This window comes from Physeter macrocephalus, chromosome 11 (genome assembly GCF_002837175.3).
Source record: "Physeter macrocephalus isolate SW-GA chromosome 11, ASM283717v5, whole genome shotgun sequence".
NCBI lineage: Eukaryota > Metazoa > Chordata > Mammalia > Artiodactyla > Physeteridae > Physeter > Physeter macrocephalus.
This window is the reverse complement of record NC_041224.1, coordinates 129,431,762-129,453,776: the sequence shown is the minus strand read 5'-3', so window position 1 is coordinate 129,453,776 and position 22,015 is coordinate 129,431,762. Positions and strand designations below refer to the sequence as shown.

General features: G+C 34.6%; 2 protein-coding genes across 2 annotated transcripts in view; both read left to right on the top strand.

Moving 5' to 3' along the window:
• Positions 1-22,015, top strand: part of MDGA2 (MAM domain containing glycosylphosphatidylinositol anchor 2) — an 835,318-nt gene that overhangs the window by 635,526 nt on the left and 177,777 nt on the right. The window contains exon 8 of the mRNA XM_024118322.3: positions 19,631-19,924. Coding sequence (XP_023974090.1) covers positions 19,631-19,924 — 294 coding nt within the window. The remainder of the gene's footprint in view (positions 1-19,630; positions 19,925-22,015) is intronic.
• Positions 1,417-3,510, top strand: LOC102990243 (adenosine 5'-monophosphoramidase HINT1-like). The gene is made up of 2 exons (XM_055088813.1): positions 1,417-1,436; positions 3,117-3,510. Exons 1-2 carry the CDS (start codon positions 1,417-1,419, stop codon positions 3,505-3,507), a joined length of 411 nt encoding a protein of 136 aa, XP_054944788.1. The 3' UTR covers positions 3,508-3,510.

Below are 22,015 nucleotides of genomic sequence, written 5' to 3'. Positions count from 1 at the left end.
AGACATTTCTCCAAAGAAGACATACAGATGGCCAAGAAGCACATGAAAAGCTGCTCAACATCACTAATTATTAGAGCAATGTAAATCAAGACTACAATGAGGTGTCACCTCACACCAGTTAGAATGGGCTTCATCAGAATATCTACAAACAAGAAATGCTGGAGAGGGTGTGGAGAAAAGGGAACCCTCTTGCACTGTTGGTGGGAATGTAAACTGATACAGCCACTATGGAGAACAGTATGGATGTTCGTTAAAAATAAAAGTAGAATTACCATATGATCCAGCAATCCCACTACTCGGCATATACCCAGAGAAAACCACAATTCAAAAAGACACATGCACCCCAATGTTCATTGCAGCACTCTTTACAACAGCCAGGTCATGGAAGCAACCTAAATGCCCATCGACAGACGAATGGATAAAGAAGTTGTGGTACATATGTACAATGGAATATTACTCAGCCATTAAAAGGAACGAAATTGGGTCATTTGTTGAGATGGGGATGGATCTATAGCCTGTCATACAGAGTGAAGTAAGTCAGAAAGAGAAAAACAAATATCGTGTATTAATGCATATATGTGGAACCTAGAAAAATGGTAGAGATGAACAGGTTTGCAGGGCAGAAATTGAGACACAGATGTAGAGAACAAATGTATGGACACCAAGGGGGGAAGCCGCAGGCTGGGTGAGGGTGTTGTTGTGATGAATTGGGCAATTGGTATTGACATGTATACACTATGTATATAAAATTGATGACTAATAAGAACCTGCTGTATAAAAAGTAAATAAAATAAAATTCAAAAATTAAAAAAAAAGAACAGATGAAAAGCCAAAAAATATATATCATGAAAGAAAAGTAGCAAAGTTTTCTAAAAATGGTTATACTCACACTAAATTAAGTTTGAGAAAATGTCAGTTGTCCACTTCAGATATTATTGTTTGTATTATAATTGTTTTTATCATTTAGCCTCAGGTAACATTGATGAAGACTGTTTGGAGCTAAAGTCTAGTGCCCTATTGATATCAATCATTCAAACATTCTAAAATCCATGCTTGAATATTTTCAGAGTAAAGATACCTCCAGAAGGCTTACCAAATGCCCCAATAGAATATGCTAAATGACCCAGGAGAGAAATTTCTAAAATTACACAAAATAAAAGTATGTTAAATCAAATGAGAGCAGTTTACAGAGACTTCCTAAAACGTCTGAGGTTTAATAAAAAGAGGAAACCTACCACAAGAGATGAACACAGTATTTACAGCTTATGTCACTGGTATTTTTTTCCTTCCATTTGGTGTATCTGACCTTTATTTTACAAGCCCTCAGCCTTAAATAATCTGTTCTTAGCGGAGGAAGATTGCGGTTGAAAATTTAAATTTGAGAGGCAAGGTTAACTGACAATTCAAGTAGGAATAATGCCAAGTGTTCCAATATGGTAAAGAGAAATTAGGTAGAGCTGTCATCCACAATTCTGGGATTAACTCATGAAATGTAGTGCACATTCAACCCCCCCAAATATTTATTAAACAACCACTATAGGAAAGGGACTATAGGAAGAAATAAAAATGTATAGGGTCTAGTTCATGGACTTTATATCCCATACACTTGAAAATTTTCATTAACAGATAAAGTCAAGTATTTGCTTTATAAACTATCAGAGTCATATAGAAGCATACAGGATGAAATTATTGAATCTATTCAGTAAGAGTTCCATAGAGCAGGCAGCATCTGAGCTGGATTAAGAATGGGGATTATTTGGCACTAGATCTTAGGAGGAAATGAATTAATTAGATCTCCTTCACGCAGTTAAGAACAACCACAGAATTTTATCAAGGTAGCAGCATAATCAGATTGGTGTCAGGAGGACCTATTCATTGGATGAATCTGCAATGTTCCAAAAAGAGACAGAGGAAAGATGGTGGAAAAATAGAAGAGAGTTTCAGAAGACATTTCAGAAGCTTCACAATCAATCAGTTGGGCAAAGAAAACTTTTCCTCTGTTTTCCCAGCATTGTAGACCACCTTTGCATTGTGAGAAGGTATTCAGTGAGTCAGTGATAATGTGAGAGAGGAGGCAGAAAATTTTTATTAGGAAGTAAATTAAGACAGTGGAGATATGTATTACTTTATGGATGTGTCAGGTGAGAGAGGGAAAGATACAGAAGGCTTAGCTGGTAGAAGAAGCATGAGACTCACTCATAAACTACATCTAAGAAGTCAGGTAACCTCTTTACATCTTAGTTCCTTTCCTCTCCACCATGGCTTTAGGATACTTTTAAGAAAGAGTTTGAGGAAATAGAGTGGAAAAAAAGGAATATAAGAAAAAAAGAGTCTGCCCATTAGAGTGTGTGTGTGTGGTGGTCAGGTTGCGGGGGGAGACTATTCAGCTGAAGAGGTTGATAGGAATCAGATGAGGTGCTGAGGGACACTCACAACCACGTTAAGGGGCAGTTAAGTCAGTGACCAATGCTCTCAAGTCAATTGGGAGAGTGCCTGATTAACATCAGGCAGCTTAGTGTGTGCAGAGCCCTGGACTTGGGTCCAGGCCCAAATTTACCACTTAATAACATTGCAACCTTATGTCTGGCTGGACCCCAAAACTTTCCATCTGTAGAATAAAGGGATCAGCTGGGTAACTGATTTCTAAATGGTGTTCCAGTGGCAACTAGAGATTTTTAAAAACTATTCTCACGGTCTACTGAACTGCACGGGGAAGGGAAGTAACCAGATGAGAATTTTACCCTTTTTTATTTCCCTTGCCATTTCACATAGAACAAAATGTATCTCTCTTTTATATATAGAACTTTTATCTATGATTAAATTTGGACAGGGGATTCTGACTTAAGTTCACAAACACCTACATGTGCACACAGTATTAAAAACATATAGTTGAAAGCCATTTGCTTAGATGAGTTCTTCCAGTCCTCCCAAAGTATGTTACACTTCTATGATTCCAAAATGTTATACTTCAGTTCAGAATATGGTAATGCCACATTCTGAGGAATGTTAGGTCTGAATGAGGGACTTAAGGAAAGGTTTGAGAGGATAGATTGGTTTGGGATTAGGTGTACTTGAAAGGTTGGTAAAACGTTCTCAAGTTTCTCAACATTCTCTAGTGACCAATTAGAAAGTAGGGGTTGGGCTAAGGCTCAGGCTGCCTGGCCTGGTGGTGACACGATTTTGGGGAAGATTATTCACAAGGAAATACCAGCCAAAATCATTTATGAGGATGACCAGTGTCTCGCTTTCCATGACATTTCCCCTCAAGCACCAACACATTTTCTGTTGATACCCAAGAAACATATATCCCAGATTTCTGCAGCAGAAGATAATGGTGAAAGTCTTCTTGGACATTTAATAATTGTTGGCAAGAAATGTGCTGCTGATCTGGGCCTGAAGAAGGGTTATCAAATGGTGGTGAATGAAGGTTCAGATGGGGCACAGTTTGTCTATCGTGTTCATCTCCATGTTCTTGGAGGTCGGCAGATGAATTGGCCTCCTGGTTAAGCGTGTTGTAGGGATAATTTTCCCTTCTCTATTCAGTGATCAAGTTTGCAAGTTCCAATATGCTAAACAATACTTTTATTTTTTTGCCTGTGTATGGAGAGATTGCAGAAATAATTTAAAAAACCCATACATAATAAAAGATTGTTGTATGGTCCAAAAAAAAAAAAGTAGGGTTTAATAATCGAGAGAAAGGTCAGAAGTAGAACATGGACTTCACAAGCAGTTGCCTTAATTAGAAGTGGATGAGCTTATCCAAGAAGAGAGTATGAAGCAAAAACAAACAAACAAAATGTCCAAGGACATGGTGGAAATAGCAGAAAACATGAAGAAAATGGAAAAAAAGAGTGGTCAGTGGAAACCAAATGAAAGAGGGGAATATCCAGTGGGAAACTTCCTGTATTTACAGCATCTTTAGAGCCTTCAATACCTTTTCATCAGCATGTGAAGATTATATTTCATCAATATTAAATTATAGATTATAAACATCAATATTAAAGTTTCAGGTACTTTAATATTGATGCATGGAATATGATAGTGGAAGTGAGCTCTTATATTTCTTCAAGTGAAAGGATTGGGAATTGAAGGAGGGAAGGTGGGTGGGAAGGAGAGAGAAAATAAAAGAGAGAGAATGAGAGAAAGAGATTTACAGACAGTAACAATTACTCTAATTCTCTTTGCAATTAGATCATTTACAACATTTTTAGTTGGCCTTGTCAGGAAGTTAGAAGTTGTTTTGAGAAGCATAAATTATATCAGTATTTCTACTGCTTATTTTGGGTAGAGCATAAATGCAAAGATTGGCTGCATTAAATTAATTCTCTATTTTCTGTAGTAGTTGAATAAACATTAATCATGTTTTTATATTGCATTTTCTCATAAAACTGAATCTATCTAATTATGAAAATAACATTGGATTTACGATTTTCCTCCAGTTATCATCTTAAAATATTCAGCACTTTCTTCCCCAAATATCAGAACCAAGATTCTACCTTACAAGCCATAGTTTAACAGTGGTTAATTAGCTGTTGTCTAATTACTGTGTCATGTGTTGAGGATTTCCTTCACTTGGCAGAATTAAACACTTTTTGAAATTCCCAGATTACATTGAGATAAGAGCAGGTCAATGAGAAATAGGAAAGAATGTCCAATTTATGTTTCCTATACCCTTCATCCACTTATAAATGCAAGCAATGGGAACATGGAAACTATTTGAATTTTAAATGACTGAATAGAGATTCTTCTAATCCAGAGGACTGAACACAGTTCCATAATTTTCACTTAATATTATAATAACTAGCAATAACTTACACAAGTTAAAGAAAGAATTATGAAAATTATATTCATTAACTGATGAAGAATAAATGTCTCCATCAGACATATAGTTGAGAATGGATGTAAATCAGGGTATATTATTTAAAGCTACAATACCAGGACTCACTCTTCGTCTCTTGACTAGAGGAGAAGATAGAGATGTGGGGAGTGGTATTAGATTCACTACTGATATGATTATGATAACACTTGGAATTTTTATGTCATTTTTAGATGACACTACCAAGCTACCATTATCAATTGAAGAACAGAGAAATAAATAGAATTAGCCATAGAGACTAGATCCATAGACTAACAGTTTGATCGCCATTTTGGTCTATGTGATAGCAAAAGATCTAGAATCCTAGATTTCTGGCATTAGATAGAACAATTATTATAGTGATATAATTTGTTTGTAGTGACTAGGTTTCATTTTACAGTTTGGAATGTCTTAAAGCTATTTCTTACAATAGCTCCAAAATAGAAGTTAGAACTACCATTAGTGCAAAGGACTCTCCCCTGAAAATCTGCTTGCAAATGAATTCATTTTAATATATAAAAAGGGCCTCATTAGTTTTTACAGTCTGAATTTTTCATCCTTCATTGTGGGATATCAGTGAGCTCAGCAAAGAGATTAAATAAATTTAGAAAATCATTACAATTAGGATTTTGGTGGCACAATTTGAGGATATTTATGAATTCTGAATATCTATTTTTAAATAAAAATAAAAGATTATTGGGGCAGGTCCCCATATACCTATTTTGTAAAACATTTTAAAAAGATTTCTAAATGTCTCAGTTATTGGCATCGTTTTTAAATACTGAGGACGTTTATAGATTACCTAGTGCCTTCCATTTATAGAGAGGGAAATGGGACCCCAAAGCTTAGGTACTTGTTCACTTCCTATAGCCATAACCTGATTCAAGTTTACAATCTCAGATTCCAAATTCAGTATAAGCTTTCAGCATCTTACGTTAAATGGGTATGTCCCTTTACTATCGCAGGTGATTCTGATATTCGGTTATGGCCTTTGACAAGGGCCTTGCATCAAAAGATCACTGTAGGCAGGTATTAAAATATTCTAAAAGGAATTCAGGTAATATTCTAGTTGGTTCATGTGACCATGTGTTGGGTTGATAGTGGGGCACAATACTCTCCCCTACTCTGAGAACACCGCTTCAAAGAGTGTTAGGATGTCAGGTCCCATTTGCTCATCTCATATTCCTCTCACTAAAATGGGGCATGGCCTTACCCTGTTCTAACCTACGTGCATAGATTGAGCAACATTCATTTCACCAAAGGAGACCACTTTCAGCATTATGCTAGGTTAAAAATTCTCTAGGGCACCTCAACATGATGATACTTGTCTTGTTCTAGCTTCCTGAGAAGAGTGGACCCAGGGTTTGTGTCTTTAAAATGCTGCCTAACCACATCTAGGGATGTGTACTCCTGAGTGGCATGAATTACATATTAAAGTAACCCTAGTCTATACATTAAAACTTGCAGCACGCAAGTGTAGATCACATTTTCTATGGTGAAGTATTTTTTTCACTTTTATACCAACGTAACAAAAACATAGAAAAATGCATGAATTGTAAGCATGAAGCTTAAATAGTTTACACACATATATATCCACACCCAATTTAAGAAGTAAACTATTAGCATATGCTGAAGCATTTCAAAGTGTTGAACATAGGTCAATTCTGACTGCAAAACCCAGGTTCTTTACACAAAACACACAGCTTCTCAATGGAACAAGCACACGTAATGAGTTTTCAGACTCCAGGGATAAACTGTGAGAAATGTAAATATTTTTGTTAAGTGAATCCATTTCAGAAAACCCAAATCATGGCATGTCTGCCTTCTTACTTCTCTGACTAAAGAATTGGAGCCTGGGTGGTCCTGCTGGGTGAAAGTCAGCCTAAGAGACAGCCTAGGCTCAGAACTGAAAGCTTTAGATAAGGAGACAAGAAAATAGTTTGCAGGGGAAGGGAAGAACTGAGGACACCAGATTCCTCTGAGTACATAAATAAATCAGGTAAATACATCATAATTTCCCAAATTTTAGGGATGTTCTACCATAATGATGAGATTTAAAAAGATGTGAAATTAAAAGCATATCATTGCACTTTTAAGAAAGGTCTATGCACAGTATGAAATATATTGGTAATTTAAATACGTGAAGTAGAAATAATAAAATGACAAGGAGTTCAAATGTCTGCACTCTAAAATGCATTTAGTATGAATTACAGTTCACTATAAATGAAACATAAGTAGTCCACTTTCACCAAGACTATCTAAATAATACTTGTAAACAAAATGTATTTAGTTGACATTTAAACGGAAATATCCTTGCTTAGGAATAAAATGGAATGTAAAACTATATTAATGGTACTAAACTCTATTCACACTTATTAGCTTAGAATGAGTTATATATCATTCCAATCAATGACATTATATGAGTTTTTATGTGGTTTTAAAATTAGGCCCATATTTTTACTGTAGCATTCTATACTTCTACAGACTGGCAGAATGGATCATAAAATACAATCATGCATTTGTAGAATATTTGTTAATAAAGTGTCCATGTGTTATAAGGAAACCCTTCTCCTGTGTTTTAACTGACCAGTTCTCTGCTAATGGATCTGCTAATTAAACCTCATTTGCTCTAAAGAACATGTGGTCCTGATCTTTTGATGGAACATGGTGTTCACTGGTTGTTCGACTTTGCTCTTGACAAAGTATGAAAGGGCCAGCTTCATTTTATGTCAAAATGTTTATTAAAATGGTGATAGTGTCTCTTTCTACAGGATAAGGCATATTCAGTAGTACATAATCAGTGATGTAATTAGGGAATTTGTAAACCACAGGCATTGTTCAGAGTGATCATGTATAAGAGGCCAAACAATGTCAGATGGATTCTACAAGGAGACAAATGGCCTTTGTATTATAGAAGTAAATTGATTTTTCTAGCCATTAGGCACTGAAGAGTTTATCACTGTGAGCAACAGGTGCTCTAGAATAGCGGTCCCCAACCTTTTTGGCACCAGGGACAGGTTTCGTGGAAGACAATTACTCCACAGACTGGGCATGGTGTGCGGAGGAGGGGGCGGGATGGTTCCAGAGGCAATGCGAGCGATGGGGAGCGGCACATGAAGCTTCGCTCGCTCACCCGCTTGCTGCTCACCTCCTGCTGTGCGGCCCGGTTCCCCAACAGGCCGCGGACCAGTACCGGTCCACGACTCAGGGATTGGGGACCCCTGCTCTAGAAAATAAAATAAACTGTGGATTTCTTTAAAGCATCTTTCTTTGGCTGTGCTTTCATTGCACTTTTGATATATAATGTATAGCTTATCCTCCTTTTAATTTAGAATTCCTTCACCCACAGGAAAGCAATCACATAATTAACATGATCAGACAGTTCCTTTTCACTTATTCGTTCCCAGTTTTCATGGCAACACCCTGACCTTTGTGAAAATGTACAGCAATGACATTTTGTCATCTTCATAAGATAGAGATAGATGTATTGAGGAATGTCCAAACCTCATTACTTCATAGGAATAGAACGGGCGCTAGGATATCTGTATTATGTGCCATTTTATAATACAGTGCAAACACACAGTTCAAATTATTATATCTAATGGCAGAAATCTGCACCTTCTTTCCTTGGATGGCTTTGGGGGTTGCCTCTGACTACTCAGATTAAAAAGGTTCACTCCTGTCCTTTCCAAAATATTATCTTCTTCAAATAGTGTCCTCATCTGAAATGAACACATATTTCCAAGACAGCTGACAATGGTAATTATATATATATATATATATATATATAAAATTTATAAAATATTTTGTTGACCCTATGTGTAACCATGTTCAGTACTTGAGACATCACAGGTATGAATAAAACAAAATATTTGCCCTCAGTATAGAAATATATGCAGAACAATAAAATACAGTCATTGATATCACCATAATTAAAGGCATTGAGGAGAAAATATAATAACTAACATATATTGAGTGTTTACTATATAAGAGACCTTGTGTTCAAGATTTTATGTGTATTATACTGCTTAATTCTAAAAAAAGAAAATTGAAGTAGGTAATATTATATTCACTTTACTTAAACTGAGAGATACTGGTTAGATAACTTTCCTGAGGTCATGCAGCTAATAGGTGGTAGAGCTGAGATCTGAATCTAAGCTGCCAGACCTGAGCCTAGCTCTTTACAAGTATATTACACAACTTGAAATACTTTACACTTCAGAGGATGCTCTAATGTGCATTATGCCATTTTATCTTTAAATTCTCATTAAATTCTCCTTTTCCTCAGCCTTATTTGCTGATGAGAAAACAGATTAAGACAATCCAAGATTGCACAGCTAGTAAGTGGTTAGGCCCTGTGTCCAAGTCAAATTTCTAATCTTGTACACTTACAACTCTTCCAGACTATACATGTCAATTAAAAAAGGCCTTCTGATTTAAAAAGGATTGTGAGCAGTTATCAGTTACTGAGAATTCTCCCTATTTATCAGCTTCCATAATGCATACTGAAAGTTTTAAAAGTAGTTAAAGGTCTAATTTATCTCTCTTTCCCCCAGTCTTAAGCATATTTACCTATTTGAGGGGCTCAAAAATGTGTATTAAAATGAATCGGTAATAGCTCCAGCCTAGGGCATAAGTTTTCATACATGCAGTTCTGCTTTTGTTACTCCCATAATGTTAATTTAAGGGATAGTGCATTTATACACACATTTAAATATATTTGGATAAATCATGGCACCATTTTCAAGAGTGAGTAGGCAAGAACACAAATGTGTAATGGAATATCAGAATTCCAGGAATTTGGGAATCTCTGAGCTAACTTCTAAGCTATAGGACTCTTTCCTGTTTGGTACGTTTAGTTTGTATAATACATGTATAGAATGTGGTATTCAACTTTTCAAGTTTAAATTCTTAATCAATTGTTTATACCCAATTAACTATAGTTTTCCACCTTTACTCTGCATTATTGAAAAAAATATATACCAAACATGAAATGGAACTTGATTAACAGTAGAGAGTTAAGTTGAGGAATTGGTCCCCTATTTCCCAGAAATGATTATAGATTGATTATCTTTTCATCAAATGACCTGGTCATATCTTAGTAATTAAAGATCTTAGCACTTTATTTGAGATTTTGACTATTATAATCTCTCCTTTCTTATTACAGAAAAAAGCAAGTTCCTCTCAGTCTAGTTCAGATTCCTAGCTTGGTAAAATGTTAACATAATCCGAGTCACTAGCAAGCAGAATTATCTTGGTCCTGTTTTTTTATTTAGTTGTCTCAAAGAAAACAAGTTTTTCACATGCGAGACTTTGCATAATTAGTCAGTGACCGTCGTTCATTTCTGTATTTCAGTACACGAGAAACACATACAATAAGTCAGGAAAGGGAGGTAAAACTCAGAAAAGAGATATGCTTTCACATCTTTTCCCAAAAATGTCAGCAAAAAATTGTATTGTTGATATAGATTTATATTAATGATTCTAGAAAATATTTTACTATAAGCTCAAGTTAGCAAACCAAATTATGTGAAGATCATAGCAATTCAAGATACTTGAAAACTAAACTTAAGCAAATGCTCCATAAGCAACCCCAGCTTAAGGTCCCCTTCACTTATCTGTTTATGAGGCAGCAAGAATAGAACCTGTATTCATTTGCAACTGGCCTTGTAGCTTGTGTAGCAGAGAAAATATGAATGCCACTCAAAGAATGATTTTCTCTTTTGCTCTTTCATCTTACACTTTGTGTTCCACTGAATCCCTCGGAGGCTATTCTTGTGCCATAGCAACACCTGCTGGGAGAGGGAAATTGGAACAGCCATAACTGTTGCCTGCCAAACCTGTTTTCCTGATTGAATGGCACTGCATGTCCTCCATCTTCTAATACTAAATTCTCCAGAGTTGCTACACTTCAGGATTCTGCCTCTCCCCATATGTTTCAAATAACTAACAATACCATTGTAATAAGATTTTCTATAACTCTTTTAAAAATAAGCATTGTGCATGTGTGTATGTATGGGTGTGTGTATGTGCGTGCATGCACATTTCCCCTAAGAATTTCAAAATGCAAACACCGTGCTATTTTAACCTCATGTTTGTTTTTAATACATGCTTTCTTCTTTCTCTATAGCTAGATTTGTAAAACATTGTCAGTACTGTTTTATTAGCATCTCCTCATTTATTATAGGTGAGTCAGTAAAAAAAAAAGTGTGTATGTCAGTGCAGAAAAGGCAGTTTTTATTTACAGAGTATGATAAGAGATGTATTTATGCTTATTCATATTATGGACAAAAACAGTAATCTTACCATATGGTATGATGGCATGTTGAAAAATAAGTGCCTATTTCATGTATGATTTACCCACAAGACTGTAAGTAATATAAGTCTTAGAATATGGGTCCAAATGGACATTCTGTTGTAGAGCTAAGTAGGCTTTTTAAAAAATTGATGATAGAGGAAAGCCATAGCATGGATAAATTACTCAATACTACCAAATACTTCCAATATTTTACCTCCCTGTTTCATTATTATGCCCAAATTAAAATCTAGTATACGTGCTAACTTTATGAAAACCTATTGTTTTTGTGGTTTTTTTAAACTAAAAATAGAGTTGATGTGTGAAAATGATCTTGAAATTTATATACTTTATAATTAAGCCTTTGATAATCAAGAGGTGATTATTCATCAATAGTTTTCTTACTTTGGTTGCTTAGTAACCTTGATTGCTGCTCCATCAATCAATCATGAATTTATTAAGCACCTCTAAAATACTTTAAAATATCACATGGTGTGGGAGCTATTTTCTGAGGAAATAGATAAAGCCTAGTACTGACCTCAGAAGGTTTTGGCTACATATGTAAAAGAGTAGACATTTTGTCATGATATAGATAGAATAAATCAGATACACTATAATTCAGAGACATAGAGGATGAATAAAAGATAAAGAAATCAGGAGACTTAAGAGAACAGGAAGTTTCAGTTGGGTTTTAGAAGAATGGGAAATCATTGGATGGGTATTATGGCAGGGAAGTCATTCCTGGAGTGAAGGAAGGAAGGCAAGGAGTAAGGAAGGAAGGCAAGGAATAGGAAATGAACCAAGTTTTAAGCAGACCAAGAGACCTATCAAAATTGAATAGCGAGCTTTTCACAGAAGCGCTATGGCTTAATAAGGGTTGGCAGGTAAAATGGAAAATAAGCAATGGGATTTAGACGTTCTAGAAAATGGGGAGCGACTAAAGCTATTTGAATAGTAGAATAATAGGATTTTTAAGAGAGAATAATTCAGAAATGGTAAGATATTTTTAGGAGGAGGAAGAAGCATTTGTTAATTCGATTTTAGTGATTCATTTATACAGGGGAAGATAATTCAGAAGGAAGTGCAGCAATGCAATATATTATTATATTAACCTTTGGCTCAGGGAAGTTCTGCATATTTTAAAACGACAACAATTGCAAAAATACTCTATGTGCTGCATATCATGTAAATCACCATATTGTCTCTGTGTTTTTACAAAACAGGAAGTATCCATTGGCAACCTTTATTCCTTTCATGAGAAATGAGCTCTAGAGTGTCTCTGTCTTTCATTAAATATTGTTACCCGTCATGGTCTTTAAAAGAAAGCAAATATGAGCAAATCCATTAGTAAATGAGGAGTCTTTAGCATGTTGGATTTCTTTTGTCACCTCGAATGTTTTTCAAGCACATCTTACTATACATTTTAATTGACATATAATTATTAAGAAAATGGGTCAAGCTTATTAGTTTAAAAAGTATTTTGGAGATTTGGATTAGAATTATTTTTAAGTTGAAGGGAATTCTCAAATTTACCGTATATCATCATATGAATATTTCTCAATGACCACTTATTCTTAAAAATTCCATGTATTAAGGCAGTTATTCCAATCTTAGTGTGTGCTCATCAAATCAGCTATGAGGTGCATGAGAATTAGAATAGTTCCACTATTAGTGTATGGAGGTTTTAAAATACAGATTACAGTATTGATATTATTCTCACTTACATTGAAGATACTTAATTGAATGGAAGAAAATTGAGTGGAGTTACAAGATGCTGACAATTTCACTTAACCAAAGGCTTATCTTACTTATCCCATAGTCCATTATGAGAAGGTATTACTGATGTGCCATTGATAGTGGTTGCAATTGCAAACTATTCAGTTCTTTACTTCCATGTAAAATTACTTTCTGATTTTTCAAAACCTCAAAATCTGACTATATCCATGTGCAAGTCTCATGCTTACAAAGCTAATCTGCAGTGTGTTGGAAAAAAATTTTGAGAACTGCTGACTCGGACACTGAGAAAGCACTCAAGTGTGATAGAGGTATCTTTCCTTTAAAACTATGTGGTCTGCAATAAGGATATAGCTAACCTTGGAGTTTCAATCAGTAGATCACCAAGGATGAAACTCATGTCAAGTCTATAATAATTTTTTTTTACCTCACCTGTTGTTTTTGTAGGTTAAATAATACAATACGTTTGGTTCATTTGGATTAGTTGAGTCTACAAATTCACTATTTACTTGAGTCTTAACTTTTTTACATGTGTGTATATATACCTAGTCAGCATGAGAATTCTTGAATTCTGATTTCTGGGGTTCACTTTCATAAACACAATATTTTTGGTCTTATTTACTTATGCTTTAAATGTAGATTATACATTCTACTCTGGAACATACATATGTGCTATAAACTACTTCTCCCCCTAAATTCAACTATGATTAAATTAGTGCCATACTTATTTTAAGATTCTTGAAAATATGAGTCTGGTTGTCCTTCTGGAGACAATTCTACTTATTACTTAGTTTATTATAAAAAATTATAATGTATTAGAAGAAGTATATCTTTTGTTTAAACATCTACTATTAAAGTGCACTATGCGTATTTACATAGTTAAACCAATAAGTTCATAATAAGCATATTCTTACGTCTTTGTTTCAAACAGCATGATATTTTTTCATGTAGTTGAGATGAACTAACCTTCCCCTGTATTCTTCTGAGTAGGAAAAATAAGCCAGCCATTTTCTGAGTAAAAACTGAAGATTAAATTTCCTCACCTTCCTTCCCAATGAAGAAATGGAAGCATTTTTATTTTCTATACTTACTTTATTTTACAGTCTGTGATATAGTGGAAAAGTTGACAGAGAACCAGTTTGTTCATATTACTTGTCTATTTTTTTTTATGTTTGGAATGAGAAGTTTTGGTGCCATACCATGTTTTTTAAGTTTCTCTGATTATAGCATCTCCTACAGTAGCATTTCAGGTAAGAAAAATCAAAGCAAGGACAGTGTATAGACTATATGTCAAAGAATGTATCTTTATGTTTTTATTAGGAGAGCCTTTTTTCTAGCAAATGCATTATGAATAAACCTCACAAGGTGCAGACATTTCAAATTTTTCTACTTAATTTAACGTTTTCATTGTGAGTCAATATTTTAAGAAAAAAATAATTAGTTGATTAGAGAAAGAGCATAAAAACATCATGACAAAATTAAATGTCATGTCCTCAAATTGGCTCTTTTGTTTGTTTTCTGTTCATTTGTTTTTTAAATTTACAACTTATCTATCCAAATCTTAAATGAAAGGAGAAAGAAAAGGAAAACTGTATGAATCCTTTTTTTACTCTCTTATCTCTCACACACCTTCACAGATTTGAAGATCTACTGCATCTGAAATCTATACTAACTATATTTTAGAGGAGATTCTACTAGTTGTGTGGATTACTAATTATATAGAATTATTACGTTTCATTGTTATTTATTACTTTTTTTAAATGTTCATGATTTTTATCTATTACATTTATTTCTTTTATATTCACAGATTTTAATCTTTTTCCCTTCTTACCCTCTTGCCCTCTCTCCCCCTCTTCCTTCCTCAATTATTTCATGACTTCCTGGTCTGTGCCATCCAGGAAAGCAGGGCATCAGGCTTTAGAGATAGAGTTAGACACTCTGTGCCTTCAAGGAGCTATCTGGTCAGGGATATAGATATGGAAGAAGATACAGGGTGAAGCTTCGAGTACAGGTTAAATGGGTATACAACGTAATATGTGGTCAAGAAGAGTGAGCAGCAAACTCAGCCTACGGGTAGGCAAAGTATCATCACATAAGTGGTAACTTTGAACTGAATCTCAACACACGGGGCAGATAGGGGGTGCTAGAAGACAAGGGCCTGACTTGCCAAATACAGGAAAGAACTGCAAGGGCACTGAGGTTCACTAGTCAGTGAAACTAAGTGATGAGTGTTGTAGGAGTGAGTGATTCTAGAGGAGCATTTCTAAGACTATGTTTCTAGAATACCGTGTCCGGAGTGTTACACTTTTTGTTATTAAAAAGTAGAGTTTTCATCAAATGAGCTTTGGATAATAGATTGCATTAACATTTTAATTTTCTCTGGGCTGGCTTCTTGAAGACTATAATATGCTAATATGCATAGCACATATTGTAGAAGAATGAAAAATGAACAATATACAAAAGAACAAATTTACCAATAATCCCACACTCAGAGAGAACCACTGTTAGTGTTTTGGTATAGTTCCTTCTGGTCTTTCTTTTCGTCTGCATTTTTCCCCATGTAAATCTTGTTCTCTTCCATAAATCAGTGCTCAACTGCTTCACTGTCTTAATTTGTACATTTGGTATAAACATTTTTACTGAGTTCCTATTATGTGTAAAATAGAGTGTGGGATGCTGCAAGTATAAAGATGAATCATGTATATTCTCCCTTTAAGAAACTCTGTTATCAGTCAGCATATGTCTTTTTTTTATATAAAAATGTGATACTGTACATACTGCTCAGTAACATGTTTTACTCACTTTTTAATAGTGGTTGTAGCTATTCATGCTACTCACTAGCATGTTTTTCTTGCTTAACAATATAAATATATTTGTCAATAAATGTGGGTCTATTACATCATCCTTTAAAAAGGCTGCATCGGGCTTCCCTGGTGGCGCAGTGGTTGCGCGTCCGCCTGCCGATGCAGGGGAACCGGGTCCGCGCCCCGGTCTGGGAGGATCCCACATGCCGCGGAGCGGCTGGGCCCGTGGGCCATGGCCGCTGGGCCTGCGCGTCCGGAGCCTGTGCTCCGCAACGGGAGAGGCCACAACAGAGGGAGGCCCGCATACCACAAAAAAAAAAATAAAATAAAATAAAATAAAAAGGCTGCATCATAATCTATTATGTGACTGTACCACGATTTTTTTTAGTTAATCTGTCAGGCTGTTTTCAATTATTATTTTTTTTAATTAAAGCAGTATTATGATGAGCACACTCATTGAGGAATGAAGTTTTCATAGTTACAGGAACATAATTTTATTTATGATGATAAAGTTTATGACACCGAAGCGGGAGGCCTGGAAGAATTAAACTGGCAGCAGAAAGACCACTTAGGACACTGTCACAAGAAGAAATAAGGATGACTTATACTAAGAAAGCTACCTATAGCCATGAAAAGAAATAGGCTGATAAGAGAGATATTTTTGACAGAGAAACCAAAGCTGCTGATTGGAAGTGGTGAGTTAGAAGATGGTGAAACAAAGAAAAGTCTATTGTTTTTAATTAGCAGATCAAGTGTCCTGATAATTAACTAACAGCTAAGTCAAGAAATAAATAGTGCTTAGGTTTGGGGATTTGCAAGACTTTTGGAAAATAGTAGTAGGCTGCAATCATTGACTGGAACCTTGGGGTAAAGTTACAGTTCACATTATAAACATGCAAAACAGAGAGATATTCATGAGAACAAACAAAATCTCCTGACAGAAAAATTATGATAATAATTTAGAGCATTCTAGAGAATGGAAAATTTAATGTGGAGAGAGAGAGAGAGAAGTCTATAAAAACTATGACAAGTTTTAAGACCTTCTTGTCCAAGAAAGTTGCAAAGAAAGGGTTAACTCTGAAATCAAGATTTAAAAAGCCTCATGGAAGAGATGGAAAATAAACTTTATTTTAATTAGGCTTTGGTGTTTACTTTAAAATGAGCAAATTTATTTAAAAATCAACTTGTAACTTACCTAGATTGAAACTGAGGTTTACATTTCTATAATTTTGATTACATAGGGAGAAAAGTTTATCTAACAAATGAATAACATACATTAACAAGGGAGTTTTTGAACTATCTAGCATGATAAACTTAAAATAATATAGCTAGTCAAGGATCTGTTTTTGTTAGACTGGCCTATTGTAATAAAATCTTTGAATATTCATCTTATTAAGTTAGAAAATAGATACTTATTATTAGCCCCACTTCTATCTTTAACTTTTTACTGTTTGTTCCTATAGTCAGAACACTAATAACCTTGGAGCTGGTAAAGTATAAATTCTTAGTTTCAAAAATGAAGAAATTCATACTCAGAGTGCTTAAGCTTGGCCAAGGTCATGTGGTTTGTTTTCGGAAGAGATGAAATCTTCCGATTTCAAATAATAACATTCCATTAAATAATCTTTTAATGTATAATTTCTTTTCATTTATTTCACATAAATGTATCATAATTTGGATATTTATTTGGAGTGGTATATCTTATAAGAAGTTTTGACTTATATACAGGAATTATTCTCATACAGGTAGATACAGATATTTAAAATAGACATATAAGATGTAAGACAGATAGATAAGGTAATTTGCAACATATGTGTTATTTACTCCCTCGCATTTCTACCTTGACTCTTTTTTATTGTCCCTGAGACAGTAACCAAGAGATGGGCAAGTAAAATTGCTCCAGTTTGTCCATAAGAACAGACTAATTATGAGCAAGAGGAGTCCATTACTAACTCAAGTTATTCATTCCAGACACCATACTTTACTGGAGCCTGCTTCAGGGTTCATATCTCTACATTGGCCACCTGCTATAAATTGGCCTCAATCTGAGTTCTGTTCAAAGTATTTATCCTCTCATTCTCAGTGTTCTCATTTGTTAAATTTTAATATTAAATATTTGATCCTAGGATTGTCATGAGAATTAATGAAAATGTAAAATCCCTAACTATGCCTGGCACACAATAGGAGCATAATTAATGTTAAATGCTGAGGTTATTGCTGTTATTCTGTGTCCTTTCTCATGGAGGGTGAATAAATACTGCAGCTTCTTTCAATCCTATTGTTACTAGATGATGCTTATTTAGAATTGCATCATTCCCTGGTGGTTCACTTCAAAAAGAACAAATTATTTAACTAAATTATTTAGTTGTTTATTTTTACAAGAGTAAATTATCTAATCATGTAGGTTTTAAAAATGCAGCCATTTTTAAACATGTTTTTTGTTAATGCCAATTCCTAGAATATATATATATATCTACTTCAAGAAGGTAGTGGTGTTAATGTTTTGTATTTTCTGATTTCTAAGATGCTAGCATTATTTACTTTGTTTTTTTAAATTAGAAGTAAATGAAGGAATTAAATGAAAAAGACATGAAGATATTTAAATAGCAAGATAACTAATTCTCATATCACTTTGTACTTAAATTTATTTTTCTCTATGTGTAATAAAGAGGAACAACATTTCAACATTAGTTGAAAAATACTTTAAAAATTAATTATATCTGTTTTTGTTCCTGGGCACTGGAGCACAGTAATGCTAGAAGGAAGAATAAAACCTTTGCCTTTTTGTCCATATTCAGTATTAACTCGAAAGAGGGGAAGCATATGACATTTATCACAAGGATAGAATTATTCATATATTTCTGGTTATTCTTATTCTGCCATTCTAATTTAGCCCATGCTTTTTTGATAGATGTCCTATTGCATAAATACTTTTGACTTCATACACATTTGTATGAGAAGTAAAAGTCTTCCAGTGGAACAGGTGATATTGTTTGTAGGAAAACTCATTGAGTAGTGCTTGCCTCTTATTAGTTCATTTTTCACCAAACCCTAACATAAATATATTCCAGCACAGTAAGGTAAGTTCCTGTAAAATCAATCTAATTTCCTCATAAATATCTTCAGTAAAATCAGAAATTAGCTTTACTTGAGAAAATTAAATTCTTAGATTATTGAAATATATTTTTGAAACCTCATTTAAAATTAATTTTACAGAAATCGTGACAGCATCATGACAAACTATTTACAGTGATCTCAAAATCTTAAAGTGAAATCATTTGAAATTAAAAGGTCAAAAAATATTAAAAGTCAGAAAGAACAATACACTGGATTGTCAGAGTGTGGCATTGTAGTCAGTTGTTCCATTTCATTTCCTCGAGGGAGAGAACGAATCCTAAACCTTAGCAGTTTGGCAACAGTTTCTAAACCAAATTTAGAACTTCTGGTTTTATATCAGAGGTTCCTTTTCTCTTTCCTATTGCATTTACTGTGCCTGCTAAGTCTATAATATCTCTTATCCCTTTCTTATAGCATCCTTGGATAAGAGATAACAGCATAGGAAGCAGGAGACTGAAAAGCTAAATCTTACCTCAGCAAGTAAGATCACTCTTCTGTGAAATGCAGATATTAAAGACCCAGTTAATGGCCGATAATGACAAGTCATTGAGTACATTGTTCTTATGTTGAACATTCACGTCCAATGTAATGCTTTATTTATTTTGCTAATGTTTGAAGACCTCATTTGAGAAAGTTCTACGAAAACAATTTAGAATTATTTTAAGTGAGGGTAAGTGCCACTTATCCCCAAGGTCTCTAATTTTTGTCATCTGAATTGTCACACATCTTCAACCAGCAGAAGTTGTTTCCTTATGATTTTCTGTGTTTGAGTATGCTTTACCAGTACATACTAACCTTGAAAAATTTTCTTTTTCCCATTTCAAGTTCCACCCAATCTGACTGTTCCACAGGAAAAATCACCTTTGGTCACCAGAGAAGGGGACACAATAGAACTGCAGTGTCAAGTAACTGGAAAACCTAAACCCATCATCCTTTGGTCTAGAGCGGATAAAGAAGTTGCAATGCCTGATGGGTCAATGCAAATGGAGAGTTATGATGGAACACTGAGGATTGTGAATGTATCTAGGGAAATGTCAGGAATGTACCGATGTCAGACCAGCCAGTACAATGGATTTAATGTGAAACCAAGAGAAGCCTTGGTGCAGCTCATCGTGCAGTGTAAGTACATTTTTTTCGATGTATTTTGAGATTGGGGGGACAAGGGAAGAAAATGAGGTGATTTTTGGAATTGGATTAGTAAACAATATTTCTACATTATTGCTACCCAATTTAAACTATAATTTCCCTAAGTCTGCCTATTACTTGAACTAATACACACTAATGGAAAAGAATTGTATTAATGTGTGTGTGTGAGAATTATGATGGTGTTATGTCATTGGTTAATGCCAAAGAATCAACAAGCCTAATGGTTAAATACTGGCCATGTGCAATGAAGTAAAATGGAGATTGGAAGTAATTGCTAATTCAGATTGTAATACTCTTGTTTTCATAGTTTATGTTTCTGCTTCAGCAATTGCATGTCCTTTGCCCAAATTATCCACCTATTTCAAGGCATCCCTTTGCTTAAATCGTGGAGACCTAATCATTTCAATGCTGTGTGCAATCTGAAGTTGTAAGAGTAGATTACATAATTATCTACTAATATATAGATAATTCAGGCAGATATTAGGAGCTAAAGTTTTGCTTGACTTTCTCCACAGATAATTGTTTAACTGTGAGAGCTGAATATGATAGATTTTTAACTATTTTCAATGAAATCACTGTTAGAGTTCTAACAAAAAAAAATGCGGACATACTGTGCTTTGTATTTGCTTTTAGTATTAAACATACCTAAATTCATGATATTAAGAAGTTTAACAATGTCACTGGTGTTGGGTTATTAGAGGTTGATGCCCTGGTATTTTGGATAGCAGGTAGTGTGGATATTGTTAAAGAGAAGAAGCAAACTAAACACAATCTGTTCAAACTCCAGGAGTGTTGCTGTACATTTTAGTTGATGTATTATTTGTTAACTACATGGTGGCAAAGTCTTCAAGAAAAAGAATGAAGTAGATGAAACTATACACTTCAATAAACAATGATGTTGTTTTCTATCTGTGGTTCTTCTGTAACTTGGAAAATAGCAATTAGTAGAAAATGTCTATTTTTATATAAGATTTAAGGATGCTGGCAGATTAGATTATCTGACTTTAAATTTGGAAGGATAATTGAGATATGGAAGGATTATGTTTGCGGCAGGTAACAACACATGCGCTTATGTATGAGGAATATGAGTGGTGAGAGGAGCAATGTTCTGGGTGCTGCTTAACCATTCCCTGTCCCTGTTCTTTAGAAGCTCAGATTTCAGTCTGCTGTTTATCCTATAAATATGCAAACTTATATTTGTCAAATATCTTGGCTGATTTCCAATTGATTACTAGTTTTATCTCTAAAGAATGCAGCTTTTAGGTGGCAAGTTCCATTCCACAGTTTAATATTACATTTTTTCCTCACTGGCCATTATACTCATGATAATAAGCTCATGGGAAGGAGGTTCACGTGAAAACAGGTTTCAGAAAGAAAAAAAAAATTTTTTTTAATGAAACCTCTCTTTAATTCTCCAAAAAATAAGAGACACGCTCAGGTAACCACAGAGGAAATTGATACAGTTTGGAGCACCTCATTAGTACTGGTAATCACAGGATTGTGTGCTTCCTCCGGAGTTATGCACCAAGCTTCAGTGTTCCTAAAGCCACAGGGCAATTCGTTTTCACCCTGCTCACACTCTCTGGGGAAGCTGTGAAACCCACTGGCTCTAGGGAATTTTAAATTGAAGATTCAAGAACCAGGATATCTTATCTCCATAGAATATACTAACTTCCAGGATTCTATTGACAAGCTAAATTTCCTTTTTTTTTTTTTTTGCTTCCTAATAAATTTCATAGATAATAAGTTCAGCACAAGATCTTAAAATTCAATTCTATAATAGCACATGAAGATAAATACTGACACAGTTGTCTCTAGTGTCACAAGGATGTAATTGACTGAAAGCCATCAATAGACATAGGCAAAGCCGAGTTCATTTAATGTAGAGAAAAAGATCTGCATCCCAAGGCTACTGGAGCTTTGTAGTATAGTCTGAAGTCAGGGAGCCTGATTTCTCCAGCTCCGTTTTTCTTTCTCAAGATTGCTGTGGCTATTCGGGGCCTTTTGTGTTTCCATACAAATTGTGAAATTTTTGTTCTAGTTCTATGAAAAATGCCATTGGTA